Below are 15,428 nucleotides of genomic sequence, written 5' to 3' on the forward strand. Positions count from 1 at the left end.
ACAACTTTGTTTTAGTTGTGTATACCCTGTTTCCCCGAAAATAAGACCTAGCGTGATTGTCGGTGATGGCTGCAATAGAAGCCCTACCCCCAAATAAGCCCTAGTTAGAGTCCTTGTAGGTCTTATTTTCAGGGTAGGGCTTATTTTCGGGGTAACAGGGTAGAGCTTATTAAGGGGGTAGGGCTTATATTGCAGTCATCACTGACAATCATGCTAGGTCTTATTTTCGGGGAAGCAGGGTAGAGTAGAGAGGGAATAGAACCCCCTGTCTAGTTTTTAGTGCTGTCTGTGTCCCCATTAGGGAGATTAACCTTCTCTACATTATTGTTGAAAGTCAAAGTGAAAAAAAAAAAAGCCAAATTTTGAGTTTTCAACAGAACAGTAATAGAAGGTAAATTTTCCAATGGGGGCACTAGCTCTGGTGACAACGTTGGAGGGATTTCATCTCACTTCCTGTTTTGGCTACGAGACAGGAAGTGAATAAAAATCTCCCCAGAGGGACAAAAATGGCAAAAAAAAAAAAAAAACTGTCAGGGGTTATAATCCTCCCTTACTCTATCCAAAACAAAAAAAAAGATTTGTCTTTAGTTTTATTTGTGAAGCCAGGATGAACAGGGCCTGCTGTGATGTGACCAGGGCCTTCAGAGGGGGGCCAGCGTCTTCAGTGTCCTCCCTGTGGTGTGTGCACACAGTAGCTGTAGTGTATAATCAGTGCTTAGAGTGTGCAGACAGTGTTGCCAGGTTCTTACCCAAGAATGGGCAGCGAGAGAGACACTGGTTGCAGCTGTTCTCTGTAGCTGCTGCCCTGCGGGGCTGAAATGATTAACAGTTATATGAGCAAGAGGAGGGATCTGCTGAGCAAGAAGAGTTCAATAGCCTGAGTCAGGCAGCACTGCACTGTGGGAACTGTAGTCCAGAGGAGAGAGACTCTATTGTAATCTAGAGCTTTTGGAATGCATTTCCCAGAGAGGAGGTTTACCAGGGGGAGGGGAAAGAGCTGCATTTTCTCAGGCTGTACAGGATACTGCCTCCTTTTGCCATGAGGGAGCCCGGAGAGTGCACATCACTGTCCAGTGTGCACCATCACTGCTGCATATCAGCGGCCTGAATGGAATCTGGAGCGCTGAGTTTGGAGGTGCCGACAGCCTGATTCACCTGGGTGCAGAGCAGAGAGTGGCCTAATTGCTGTATGTTACCGGGTGATGAGCTGCAATATCACTGGGACTGGTGAGCTGCTGCTGTGGGGATTTACAATCTGCTGCTAGAGAGACTGAGCCCCTTAAGAACTAACCATACAGCCATCTAGTAGCCTTACTACTGCCTGCAGGCTTGACTGGGACAATTCTCTAATGAGCGCCAACAGTGCAATTGGGCCCCAACGCTCCACGGCTAAAGAGTTCAAACTAAAGACTATCCCTTTACAGCTGCTACACAGAGATCTTCACCCATTGCTTATGCTAAGAGCTTCTTCTCAATTACTTCCATCCCCTCTGTTATAATAAGCTATACTACACAGTGTATGTGTTCTTTTAAAATTCTGCAGCTGAATACCTTTTTTTACATCGCCGATGTGCAGTCACGTGACCACCCGCTCTTCTCCTTCCCAGATCTAAGGATTACAGTGGGAGGGGCTGAGATGCCCCTCTGACGTCAGCTGGGCGGTCACATGAATGTGAAATAGGGCATTTAGCTGCAGAATTAAAAAGAAAAAAAAAAACACAGGGATGTGAGAGGAGACAGAATGGGAGAGGAAATGTGAGAGAAGAGGAGATGGGAAAGAAGAGTGTTGTAAGGGTCATCCCTGTCAGTGTGATTGGTGTCAGTTTATTCCTTGTAATGTGATCAATGTCAGTATAATCAGTGAGTGATGATCAGTGTCAGTGAATGATGATCAGTGAGTGATGATCAATATCAGAGAATGATGATCAGTGAGTGATGATCAGTGTGTGTGATGATCAGTGTCAGTGATGATCAGTGAGTGCTGATCAGTGTCAGAGAATGATGATCAGAGAATGATGATCAGTGAATGATGATCAGTGTCAGAGAATGATGATCAGTGAGTGATGATCAGTGTGTGTGATGATCAGTGTCAGTGATGATCAGTGAGTGCTGATCAGTGTCAGAGAATGATGATCAGTGAATGATGATCAGTGTCAGTGAATGATGATCAGTGAATGATGATCAGTGAATGATGATCAGTGTCAGTGAATGATGATCCGTGAGTGATGATCAGTGTCAGTGAATGATGATCAGTGAGTGATGATCAATATCAGAGAATGATGATCAGTGAGTGATGATCAATATCAGAGAATGATGATCAGTGAGTGATGATCAGTGTCAGAGAATGATGATCAGTGAGTGATGATCAGTGTGTGTGATGATCAGTGTCAGTGATGATCAGTGAGTGCTGATCAGTGTCAGAGAATGATGATCAGAGAATGATGATCAGTGAATGATGATCAGTGTCAGAGAATGATGATCAGTGAGTGATGATCAGTGAGTGATGATCAGTGTCAGAGAATGAGGATCAGTGAGTGATGATCAATGTCAGAGAATGATGATCAGAGAATGATGATCAGTGTGTGTGATGATCAGTGTGTGTGATGATCAGTGTCAGAGAATGATGATCAGAGAATGATGATCAGTGAGTGATGATCAGTGTCAGAGAATGATGATCCGTGAGTGATGATCAGTGTCAGAAAATGAGGATCAGTGTCAGAGAATGATGATCAGTGTCAGAGAATGATGATCAGTGAGTGATGATCAGTGTCAGAGAATGATGATCCGTGAGTGATGATCAGTGTCAGAAAATGAGGATCAGTGAGTGATGATCAATGTCAGAGAATGATGATCAGAGAATGATGATCAGTGTGTGTGATGAACAGTGTGTGTGATGATCAGTGTCAGAGAATGATGATCAGTGAGTGATGATCAGTGAATGATGATCAGTGAGTGATGATCAGTGTCAGAGAATGATGATCAGAGAATGATGATCAGTGTGTGTGATGATCAGTGTCAGAGAATGATGATCAGTGAATGATGATCAGTGAGCGATGATCAGTGAGTGATGATCAGTGTCAGTGAGCGATGATCAGTGAGTGATGATCAGTGTCAGTGAGCGATGATCAGTGAGTGGTGATGATCAGTGAGTGATGATCAGTGAATGATAATCAGTGAGTGATGATCAGTGTCAGTGAATGATGATCAGTGAGCGATGATCAGTGAGTGGTGATCAGTGAGTGGTGATGATCAGTGAGTGATGATCAGTGAATGATGATCAGTGAGTGATGATCAGTGTGAGTGATGATCAGTGTGAGTGATGATCAGTGAATGATGATCAGTGTGAGTGATGATCAGTGAGTGATGATCAGTGAGTGGTGATGATCAGTGAGTGATGATCAGTGAATGATAATCAGTGAGTGATGATCAGTGTCAGTGAATGATGATCAGTGAGCGATGATCAGTGAGTGGTGATCAGTGAGTGGTGATGATCAGTGAGTGATGATCAGTGAGTGATGATCAGTGAATGATGATCAGTGAGTGATGATCAGTGTGAGTGATGATCAGTGAATGATGATCAGTGTGAGTGATGATCAGTGAGTGATGATCAGTGTGAATGATGATCAGTGAGTGATGATCAGTGTGAATGATGATCAGTGAGTGGTGATCAGTGTGAATGATGATCAGTGAGTGATGATCAGTGAATGATGATCAGTGTGAGTGATGATCAGTGAGTGATGATCAGTGAGTGATGATCAGTGAATGATGATCAGTGAATGATGATCAGTGAGTGATGATCAGTGAATGATGATCAGTGTGAGTGATGATCAGTGAATGATGATCAGTGTGAGTGATGATCAGTGAGTGATGATCAGTGAGTGATGATCAGTGAATGATGATCAGTGAATGATGATCAGTGAGTGATGATCAGTGAATGATGATCAGTGTGAGTGATGATCAGTGAGTGATGATCAGTGAGTGATGATCAGTGAGTGATGATCAGTGAATGATGATCAGTGTGAGTGATGATCAGTGTGAGTGATGATCAGTGAGTGATGATCAGTGAGTGATGATCAGTGAGTGATGATCAGTGAATGATGATCAGTGAGTGATGATCAGTGAATGATGATCAGTGTGAGTGATGATCAGTGAGTGATGATCAGTGAGTGATGATCAGTGAGTGATGATCAGTGAATGATGATCAGTGTGAGTGATGATCAGTGTGAGTGATGATCAGTGAGTGATGATCAGTGAGTGATGATCAGTGTGAGTGATGATCAGTGAATGATGATCAGTGAATGATGATCAGTGAGTGATGATCAGTGTGAATGATGATCAGTGAGTGATGATCAGTGTGAGTGATGATCAGTGATTGGACTCTGAGCGGGTCTGGCTGTCAGAGCGGGGCGGGCAGCAGCGTGTTAAGTGGGCGTGTCTATCCCGGGGAAGGCGTGTGTGTCCCGGGGAAGAGGGGCGGGGCCAGGCTCGGTAGAGCGGTGGAGCGGACAGGGAGGGGGATCGGTCGGCTCTCCGGAGATGGCTTTCAGAAGGAGGAAAACTTACCCCATCTTCAGCCAGGAGTTCGTCATCCACAACCATGCGGACATCGGCTTCTTCTTCATCATCTGCGTCCTCATCGGGCTCATGTTTGAGGTACGAGTCCCCCCCCCGCAGAAATTCCATGCACCCCCTCCCCAGCCTGCACTCCTCCGGAGAGGGGGGGGGGGGGGGTCTGTTCCTGCACGGGGCGCCCCCCTCCGGCACAATGCGGCGTGTATGTAGATTGCTGATGTGTCCATCCCGCTCCTCTCTGCATTCCAGGCTCCTCACCGCCCCCTGCTGGAGGGGCAGCACCGGCCTGACTGAGTGTCAGCTCTTCTGCCTCTCATCTCTCTGCTGACCTGGCACCTCTGATCACCATTGCTTTATCATATGATCGCTGCCCCCTTCTCCTCCCTGCATATCACCCCCTGGGCTCTTCTATCAGAAACTCTCATTACTCCCCCCCCCCCCATATCTATATATTAGTGTGTGTTATATAAATATAGATTTTTTTTTTTTTTTTTTTATATATATATTTACACATTTTGAAGCAGAGATCAGTGAAGTTTGGCACACACAGCCAGATTTGATCTGCCAGATCAGCAAAAGAACATTGCCTGGTGGAAGAGTCTCCTGCACCCATTTACATTCTATCCACCCATCACTACAGATACAATGTCATCTTTAGAAGTTCTCCATGAGATCCAATCTGATACAAAGTCATCTTTTATATATTATGTATGAGATCCAATCTGATACAGAATCTGTGTGTGTGAGATAATAAATTATATATATATATATATATATATATATATATATATATATATATATATATATATATATATTCTCCCAGCCAATCACTCCTCATTGACCTCTTCCCTATCCACATGTACAATCGGGGTTCACATCTGCTGCAGACACACGTATTGGGATCAGCTGTATTTGTTACGTTATTTTTGCATTTAACGTTTTGACTTGTTAGAATACAAAGTTTTTGTTTTTGTTTTTTGTTGTTTTTTTTACGCTTTGTAAATGTGGCAACAATGTCATCGCAGAACGCCGCGGTGCATCATGAGAAATACCCCCTGGGACGGGCGACTGCACGTAAAAAGCCGGAGTAAAATGAAGCATCTGCTTGTGGTTTTGCTTAATGACCTGAGACTGGAGCAGTAAATGTCCCCCCATGGAGCCGAGCCTCCTCCGGTCTGAGGCCCGAGGACTGTACCCCCCCCCTTGGGTGCCTTGTGTGTCAGGAGAAACTTTCAGATGGCCGGCGGCTGGGGGGGGGGGGGGTTGTGTGTCTGCTGCCTTCTATCAGACAGGAGATTGTGTCCCTATGCAACCCCAGATTAGACTCTGGCACAGGAGGCACTGTCGGGGTCTGCCAGTCAATATGTCATTGTAGACTCCAGAATCAGAGGCAAGGAAGTGGTCCGTCTCTTCGTCTCCAGAGGGGCTACATGGCACTCTTTTCCTCTGCCTTCTATCACACAGGAGATTGTGTCCCTATGCAACCCCCTAGGACAGCCAACCCCGGCAAGGTCTGACAATCAAAATTGTCATTGTAGATATGCAGGTTCTGAGGCAAGCAGGGGCCCATCTCCAGAGAAGTCTACGAGGCTGCAAATAGGGGCCCCCCACCGGTACTTGTGTCTGCTGCCTTCTATCAGATAGGAGATTGTGTCCCTATGCAACCCCAGATTAGATTCTGGCACTGGTGGGGCCTGCTAATCAATATGTCATTGTAGACCCCAGGATCCGGGGAAAGCACAGGGTCCATCTCCAGAGGGTCTAGAATAGAGTTGCCACCTCATCCCTTTTAAACCCAAACACATATGAATTACACAGGTTCTGAGGCTAATTTAATACAGATAAGGCACCAAGTGAGTTTTCAGTTACCACCTTAATCAGCCGCAGAACCTGTGTAATTTAATATATGTTCGGGTTTAAAGGGATGAGGTGGCAACCCTAGTCTAGAAGGCTCCAAGTGAGGGTCCCCCTAGCCCTTGTGTCTGCTGCCTTCTATCTGACAGGAGATTGTGTCCCTATGCAACCCTAGATTAGACTCTGGCACTGGTGGGGCCTGCCACTCAATATGTCAATATGGGGCCCATCTCCAGAGAGTCTACAAGGCTTTAAGTAGGGGCCCCCCACCGGTACTTGTGTCTGCTTCCTTCTATCAGACAGGAGATTTTGTCCCTATGCAACCCCAGATTAGACTCTGGCACTGGTGGGGTCTGCCAATCAATATGTCATTGTAGACTCCGGGGTCCATCCCCAGAGGGTCTAGAATAGAGTTGCCACCTCATCCCTTTAAACCCGAACACATATGAATTACACAGGTTCTGAGGCTAATTTTAATACAGATAAGGCACCAAGTGAGTTCAGTTACCACCTTAATCAGCCGCAGAACCTGTGCAATTTAATGTGTTCGGGTTTAAAGGGATGAGGTGGCAACCCTAGTCTAGAAGGCTCCAAGTGAGGGTCCCCCTGGCCCTTGTGTCTACTACCTTCTATCTGACAGGAGATTGTGTCCCTATGCAGCCCTAGATTAGATTCTGGCACAGGAGGCACTAGTGGGGCCTGCCACTCAATATGTCATTGTAGACTCCAGGATCCAAGGAAAGCATGGGGTCCATCTCCAGAGGGTCTAGAAGACTCCAAGTGAGGGTCCCCCTGGCCCTTGTCTGCTGCCTTCTATCTGACAGGAGATTGTGTCCCTATGCAACCCTAGATTAGATTCTGGCACAGGAAGCACTAGTGGGGCCTGCCACTCAATATGTCATTGTAGACTCCAGGATCCAAGGAAAGCATGGGGTCCATCTCCAGAGGGTTATCTCCTGGCCCTTGTCTGCTGCCTTCTATCTGACAGGAGATTGTGTCCCTATGCAACTCCCAGCATAGACCATTGTACAGCAGACACTGGCAAGGTCTGCCAATCAATATGTCATATTTGGCATGTAGAGGCTCCATGATCCAGGGTAAATAAGTGACCATTGTAGACATGCAGACTCACCAGGATGGGGCAGGTCAAAGGCAAGCAAGTGGTTCATCCCAAGAGGGTCTACAAGGCTTGGTGTGATAGGCAGCCTATCAGACAGGGTATTGTGTCACTATGCAACCCAGGTATATACCCCAGTACGGCAGACACCACCAGGAATTGTCAATAAAAATGCCATTGTAGGCATGTGAAGTCTCTAGAACAGGGAATGTAAACATCCCTTGTGACAGTAATAGGCAGTGACAGGTACTCTTTATGGAGGGATCGGGGGTCTAGAAGACCCCAAACCCTTCCTCTTGACATTTTGAATACTTTCAAGTGCAGATCAGTGTTTTTGAATACTTTTTTATTTTTTTTAAAACTGGCGCCCTTAAGATGCCAGTAATCCAGGAAATGGTGTCATGACATCGCTTCCGGGTTACTAGATCTGAGACCCGAACAAGGCATCTGCTTTTGTTGGGGTCTTCGGCCAGCCAGTGGGAGGGGAGAGCGGCGGAAGGGGGGGGGGACGGGACGACATCCCCTCCCACTGCTTGTAATAACAGCTGAGCTGCATTGGTTGTTACTACAATAAAGCTAATCGTCTGCTCTAAAGAACAGTACCAGGGTGATGCCTGCAGCTGCAAGCATCACCCCGGTAAAACCCCTTGAAGTAATATCTGGTACGTTTGTGCCCGATACTGCAAAAAAAGTGAATATTTGCCACCGATTATCGGTTGATCCCTAGTCTCCATCTCCACAGGGGCTACAGTGCTGTGTGATGGGCACCCTGGGTAGGGTTGCCACCTCATCCCTTTAAAACCGAACACATATGAATTACACAGGTTCTGAGGGTAATTAAATGCAGATAAGGCAAAAAGTGAGTTTAATTACCACCTTAATCAGCCACAGAACCTGTGTAAGTAATATGTTCGGGTTTAAAGGGATGAGGTGGCAACTCTAGCCCTGGGCCTTGCATCTACTGGCTTCTACCAGACAGGGTGTTGTGTTCCTATAAAACCATAGCATAGACTCAAGCACAGCAGACAACAGCCAGGGCTGCCAATCAAACTGGCATTGTAGGCATGCCGAGTCTCCAGGACAGCGTAGATCAAAGACAAGCAAGTGGTTCATCTCCATTGGGCCTAGGTTCTGTGTAATGGGCTTTCTGGACCCTTCATCTGCTGTCATCTATCATGGTATTGTCCCTATGCCATCCCAGATTATTCCCCAGCACAGTAGACATCGGCAAGGTATGCCAATCAGAATGTCATTGTAGGCATGCAGAGTATCTAGGACTCTGTAGATCAGAGGCAAGCAAGAAGCCTTGTCTCTTCATTCATGGAAGGGCTGCAGACTCTGAATGATGGGGACTTTGGGCATTGCAGTTCCTCTAAATCGGAAGAGAATGAATGCTTATTCTTGCATGCCATCAAACATTTATACAATTTACAGTAAAGCAGGCCAGGTGTAAATGCGTTTGCAAAAAGGATGTGACCATCTTGGACTCCCTTTGGCTACATCTTTTTCTCCGTAAATCAGTGCACCCTGATGCTTGGGCATTTTTTTGGCACAGGAGAGGTGGTTATGCAATCAGGGGGTTTCAGGAAGGATAAGTGTTGGTGTTCTGAAGAGAAGTGATGTGGAGCTTGCAGGTAGGCAGGGGCAGATTATGATAGTGGCACAACCGGCAGCTACCTGGGGCACTAGACTCCAAGGGAGCCCATGGGGATGCTAAAAAAAAAAGTTCTGCGCTTTACTGCTGTTTATATAAGTAAATTTTAGCTTTGCTAGTCGTGTGAGGAGGATTGGTATGAGGGTTTCTGGGATGGTTAGTGTCAGTGTTGGGGTAACAGGGAGGGATGGTTGTCGGAGTTAAGGGTTTAAGGAGAGGAATAGCGTCGGGGTGGGTATTGCAGGACGGGATAGGGTTGGGGTTAGGGGGGTATAGTGTCATAATTTAGGTTATGGAGAGGGATAGTTATTGGGTAGGTGTGAAGGGTTAGTGTCTGGGTTCGAGTTGGAGAGAGGGATAGTGTTGGGGATACAGGGAGGGTTTGAGCCTGGGTCAAAGTTATCAGGAGGGGATAGTGTTGGGGTTACCGGGTGTGAGAGTTTGGGGTTATGTGGTGATAGGGTTGGGTTAATGGGACGGATAGTATGGAGGATGGGGCTATGGGGGGGGGGGGGGATAGAGTCAGGGCTATTGGGGGGGGAGGGAATAGATTCAGGGCTATTGGGGGGGGGAGGGAATAGAGTCAGGGCTATTGGGGGGGGGGGGATTAGAGTCGGGACTATTGGGGGGGGGGGGAGGGAATAGAGTCGGGGCTATTGGGGGGGGGGGGGAGGGAATAGAGTCGGGGCTATTGGGGGGGGGGGGGGGAATAGAGTCAGGGCTATTGGGGGGGGGGGAATTGAGTCAGGGCTATTGGGGGGGGGGAGGGATTAGAGTCGGGGCTATTGGGGGGGGGGGGGAATAGAGTCGGGGCTATTGGGGGGGGGGGGGGGAATAGAGTCGGGGCTATTGGGGGGGGGGGAATAGAGTCGGGGCTATGGGGGGGGAGGGAATAGAGTCAGGGCTATGGGGGGGGGAATAGAGTCGGGGCTATTGGGGGGGGGGAGGGAATAGAGTCGGGGCTATTGGGGGGGGAGGGAATAGAGTCGGGGCTATTGGGGGGGAGGGAATAGAGTCGGGGCTATTGGGGGGGGGAGGGAATAGAGTCGGGGCTATTGGGGGGGGAGGGAATAGAGTCGGGGCTATTGGGGGGGGAGGGAATAGAGTCGGGGCTATTGGGGGGGGGGAGGGAATAGAGTCGGGGCTATTGGGGGGGGGAGGAAATAGAGTCGGGGCTATTGGGGGGGGGGAATAGAGTCGGGGCTATTGGGGGGGGGAGGGAATAGAGTCGGGGCTATTGGGGGGGGAATAGAGTCGGGGCTATTGGGGGGGAGGGAATAGAGTCGGGGCTATTGGGGGGGAGGGAATAGAGTCGGGGCTATTGGGGGGGGGGGAATAGAGTCGGGGCTATTGGGGGGGGGGGGAATAGAGTCGGGGCTATTGGGGGGGGGAGGGAATAGAGTCGGGGCTATTGGGGGGGGAATAGAGTCGGGGCTATTGGGGGGGAGGGAATAGAGTCGGGGCTATTGGGGGGGAGGGAATAGAGTCGGGGCTATTGGGGGGGAGGGAATAGAGTCGGGGCTATTGGGGGGGGGGGAATAGAGTCGGGGCTATTGGGGGGGGGGGAATAGAGTCGGGGCTATTGGGGGGGGGGGAATAGAGTCGGGGCTATTGGGGGGGGGGGGGGGGAATAGAGTCGGGGCTATTGGGGGGGGGGAATAGAGTCGGGGCTATTGGGGGGGGGGGGGGAATAGAGTCGGGGCTATTGGGGGGGGGGGGGAATAGAGTCGGGGCTATGGGGGGGGAGGGAATAGAGTCAGGGCTATGGGGGGGGAATAGAGTCGGGGCTATTGGGGGGGGAGGGAATAGAGTCGGGGCTATTGGGGGGGGGAGGGAATAGAGTCGGGGCTATTGGGGGGGGAATAGAGTCGGGGCTATTGGGGGGGAGGGAATAGAGTCGGGGCTATGGGGGGGGGGGGGGAATAGAGTCGGGGCTATTGGGGGGGGGGGGGAATAGAGTCGGGGCTATGGGGGGGGGGAATAGAGTCGGGGCTATTGGGGGGGGGGGGGGGGAATAGAGTCAGGGCTATTGGGGGGGGGAGGGAATAGAGTCGGGGCTATTGGGGGGGGGGGGGGGGGAATAGAGTCGGGGCTATTGGGGGGGGGGGAATAGAGTCGGGGCTATTGGGGGGGGGGAATAGAGTCGGGGCTATGGGGGGGGAGGGAATAGAGTCAGGGCTATGGGGGGGGAATAGAGTCGGGGCTATTGGGGGGGGAGGGAATAGAGTCGGGGCTATTGGGGGGGGGAGGGAATAGAGTCGGGGCTATTGGGGGGGGGGAGGGAATAGAGTCGGGGCTATTGGGGGGGGGAGGGAATAGAGTCGGGGCTATTGGGGGGGGGAGGGAATAGAGTCGGGGCTATTGGGGGGGGAGGGAATAGAGTCGGGGCTATTGGGGGGGGGAGGGAATAGAGTCGGGGCTATTGGGGGGGGGGGGAATAGAGTCGGGGCTATTGGGGGGGGGGAATAGAGTCGGGGCTATTGGGGGGGAGGGAATAGAGTCGGGGCTATTGGGGGGGGGGGGAATAGAGTCGGGGCTATTGGGGGGGGGAGGGAATAGAGTCGGGGCTATTGGGGGGGGGAGGGAATAGAGTCGGGGCTATTGGGGGGGGGAGGGAATAGAGTCGGGGCTATTGGGGGGGGGGGGAATAGAGTCGGGGCTATTGGGGGGGGGGGAATAGAGTCGGGGCTATTGGGGGGGGGGGGAATAGAGTCGGGGCTATTGGGGGGGGGGGGAATAGAGTCGGGGCTATTGGGGGGGGGGGGAATAGAGTCGGGGCTATTGGGGGGGGGGGAGGGATTAGAGTCGGGGCTATTGGGGGGGGGGGAGGGATTAGAGTCGGGGCTATTGGGGGGGGGGGGAATAGAGTCGGGGCTATTGGGGGGGGGGGGGGAATAGAGTCGGGGCTATTGGGGGGGGGGAGGGAATAGAGTCGGGGCTATTGGGGGGGGGGGGGGGGGAATAGAGTCGGGGCTATGGGGGGGGGGGGAATAGAGTCGGGGCTATGGGGGGGGGGGGAGGGAATAGAGTCGGGGCTATGGGGGGGGGGGAATAGAGTCGGGGCTATGGGGGGGGGGGGAATAGAGTCGGGGCTATTGGGGGGGGAATAGAGTCGGGGCTATTGGGGGGGGGGGGGAGGGAATAGAGTCGGGGCTATTGGGGGGGGAATAGAGTCGGGGCTATGGGGGGGGGGGAATAGAGTCGGGGCTATGGGGGGGGGGAATAGAGTCGGGGCTATGGGGGGGGGAGGGAATAGAGTCGGGGCTATGGGGGGGGGGGGGAGGGAATAGAGTCGGGGCTATGGGGGGGGGAGGGAATAGAGTCGGGGCTATTGGGGGGGGGGGAATAGAGTCGGGGCTATTGGGGGGGGGGGGAATAGAGTCGGGGCTATTGGGGGGGGGGGGAATAGAGTCGGGGCTATGGGGGGGGGGATAGAGTCGGGGCTATTTGGGGGGAGGGAGAAAAGAGTTGGGGCTATGGGGGAGGGAATAGAGTCAGGGCTATGGGGGTGGGGTAGAGTTGGGGATAGTGTCAGGGTTGGGGTTACTGGGAAGGATTGTGTCAAGGCTGGCATTGAAATCATGGGAAAGGATGGTGTCGGGGTTGGCATTGGGCTTGTGGAGAGGAATAAATTTGGGCTGAGACTACGGTGAAGGTTAGCGTCAGGTTGGGCTAATTGTGAGGGATAGTGTAGTAAGGGGCCTTTGAGCAGGTTATCTCCCTAATGTTCTTCTGGCACTAAGAACTGATTTATCTTCTATTTTATGCACATCTTGAGAACCCCTGGAACGGGGCAAGACCAGTAAGTATTATCTAACTGCGGCAGAGAAAAATCAGGTCTTCTGTCCTACCTGACAGCGCTGTGCTCTGTGGCAGGGACCTAGGAAATGTGTGTATGCTGCTCAGGCTCGGTGGTTATCGATCCTTCCGCAACTGCTGCTAGAGTGCTGACAAGGGGATGGAACCCGTCCTGTTAGACCCCTTTCACACTGGGGTGTTTTTCAGGTGCTTTTGGGTTAAATATAGCACCTGTAAAGCACCTAAAAAAACACCTCTCCTGCAGTCCCAGTGTGAAAGCCCAAGTGCTTTCACATTGGGACGCTGCGCTGGCAGGACTTAAAATAAAGTCCTGCAAGCAGCATCTTTGGAGCGGTGTATACACCGCTCCTCCACCGCTCCTGGCCATTGAAATGAATGGGCACCGCTGCTGAAGCGCCTGCAAAGCGATTCGGCAGCGGCCATACACAGGTGAATTTAACCCTTTATTCGGCTGCTAGTGGGGGTTCTAGGTCTTCTAGGAGGTACAACATCCAGAAAATGACTGAAAGATTGGAGCAGATCAATAGTACTGACATGAAGAGGGTAAAAACAGTATTTTATGGTAAAAAAAAAAAAAAAAAAAAAAAAAGCAATTGTTTAATACACAATATAAAATAAATGTCATCCAGGTTGGGATAGGGTCCAGGATTTTAATTAGGAGCAGGCTGTTGTGATGGGAACCTTCCAATAGTGTATTGTTCTCTGCTAAAAAAAAACTAACCATGCCGGAAGTGAGCGTATTGGGAGCTCTGAACAGTAATTTTATTTGTGGTTGGGAGGTTTTTTTTCGTCCCTGGAAAGCAAATTGGATCACACTTTGTTTCCTATGATTCGGGGGGGGGGGGGAGAAAAAATGCAGTTCCCAAGCTTTGTCATTTGTCCCCAATCCTTGCCAGAAGATTGCATGGTATGTGGATACCAAGAGCTTTGTGGACATTTCACGTCATTGCAAACTGCTAAGACTATTGTCTTCAATACAGTGCTGATTTGAATGGGCTGTCATTGCAGAGCAACACTTTGAAAACTGGACTTGCACAATTTTTAAAACATATATATTTTTTTTTTTTTTTTTTTTTTAAGTGTATCCTACCACGATGCAAACAGCTGTGTGTAACAGTGTGCTGCTGTACTTTGCATCATGCGAGGTTTGCATACATTTCCACGTATCTCTATGGAAAGTGGGCCCTTGTTGCCTTCGACTGAAAGGACTCGTCCTGAAGGCTTTCAGGTGTCTACTGTTTGAGGGCATTGTATTGCCTATCTATCTCTTCTCCTTGATGATGATAAGGAAGATTTTATAGCAGTGATCACCTACTTGAGACCCATGTTTTGGCCTCCCGAAACCTTCACTCCGACCATAGCTGTTCGAACCCTCTGGTTAGGACAAGAATACTTGGCATAAAGGTAGTGGGGTCACCATTGTGTGCCCTAGTGTGTGAATACACAGCTATTTTGAGGTTTAGATCTGCATCCTCTGACCTTTTTAAAGAGGTCTCCTCCCCTGTGACAGTGCTCCGGCCTTGCAGCCAGTTACTAAGTCCAAGCACTGTGGTATGACTGGCGGAGTTACATCATGGCTCCCTTGACTGGTATCTGAAGAAAGGAGCGGCAAGGTGAGTGGAGGGTTGGCCAGGATGGTTGGGAGGTAGGTGGTGTGCTCATTGCAATTGCACTTTACCTTGAATGTGCAAGGTGACCATCTCTACAAAGGGCTAGGCATTCAGTGAATCTGAGCTGTATCGCCTCCGCTTCAGGTCAGACATCATTAGATGGCACTGGAGTGATTGCCCCAGCAGCAGACACACAAGCTTTGTGCAGGTTGGAATTTCTTGATTTCCAGAGAAGTTCATGAGTCAGCTTCTGCCTCTTTGTGTCTGCTGTATACCCGTCTCGGCACACAGAGGCTGCATTCATGGAGCAGGAGGTATTGTCATGTTAAGTTTAGGGAGAGTGTACTGCTGGATCAACGGCCGGGGAAGGGGTGCCACAAAGATGACCGTTTAAGGAACCAATATTACACCTTGTTTGTAAAAATTGTCTTCTCACAACCACCAGTGAGACTGTTGTCTGGTGTAGGATGTTGGGTCATTCCTAGCAAGTTGGAGGCATTGCACTTTTTTGGGTGTAGCGGACTATGGATAGTTCCCTACCGTAGTGACGTTGTACTTGATATGTATTTAAAGATGAAGTTTAGGTGTGGACATTTTTGCTTGGTTCTGTTGGTCCAGTCTGGACCAATGTCGGTATTCATGTGTCATACGTGAGGTGTACGTTAGGGACCCCCTTTCAGAGATATCAGGTGAAGCTCCTAAAGCGGTTAGGAGCTGCACCAAGCTGAATTTCTTAGTGAAGTATAATTGCAGCCACCCATATTGCTGCATCTCCTGATTATTTTTGACATGTTTTTTATAG

At 49.9% G+C, this 15,428-nt stretch overlaps 1 protein-coding gene across 1 annotated transcript in view; it reads left to right on the top strand.

Moving 5' to 3' along the window:
- Positions 1-4,458: 4,458 nt before the first annotated feature.
- TRAM2 (translocation associated membrane protein 2) overlaps positions 4,459-15,428 on the top strand; it is a 108,405-nt gene continuing 97,435 nt past the window's right edge. Inside the window, exon 1 of the mRNA XM_073625150.1 lies at positions 4,459-4,653. Coding sequence (XP_073481251.1) covers positions 4,537-4,653 — 117 coding nt within the window. The 5' untranslated portion in view covers positions 4,459-4,536. The remainder of the gene's footprint in view (positions 4,654-15,428) is intronic.

Source organism: Aquarana catesbeiana, linkage group LG04 (assembly GCF_042186555.1).
Source record: "Aquarana catesbeiana isolate 2022-GZ linkage group LG04, ASM4218655v1, whole genome shotgun sequence".
Classification (NCBI taxonomy): Eukaryota; Metazoa; Chordata; class Amphibia; order Anura; family Ranidae; genus Aquarana; species Aquarana catesbeiana.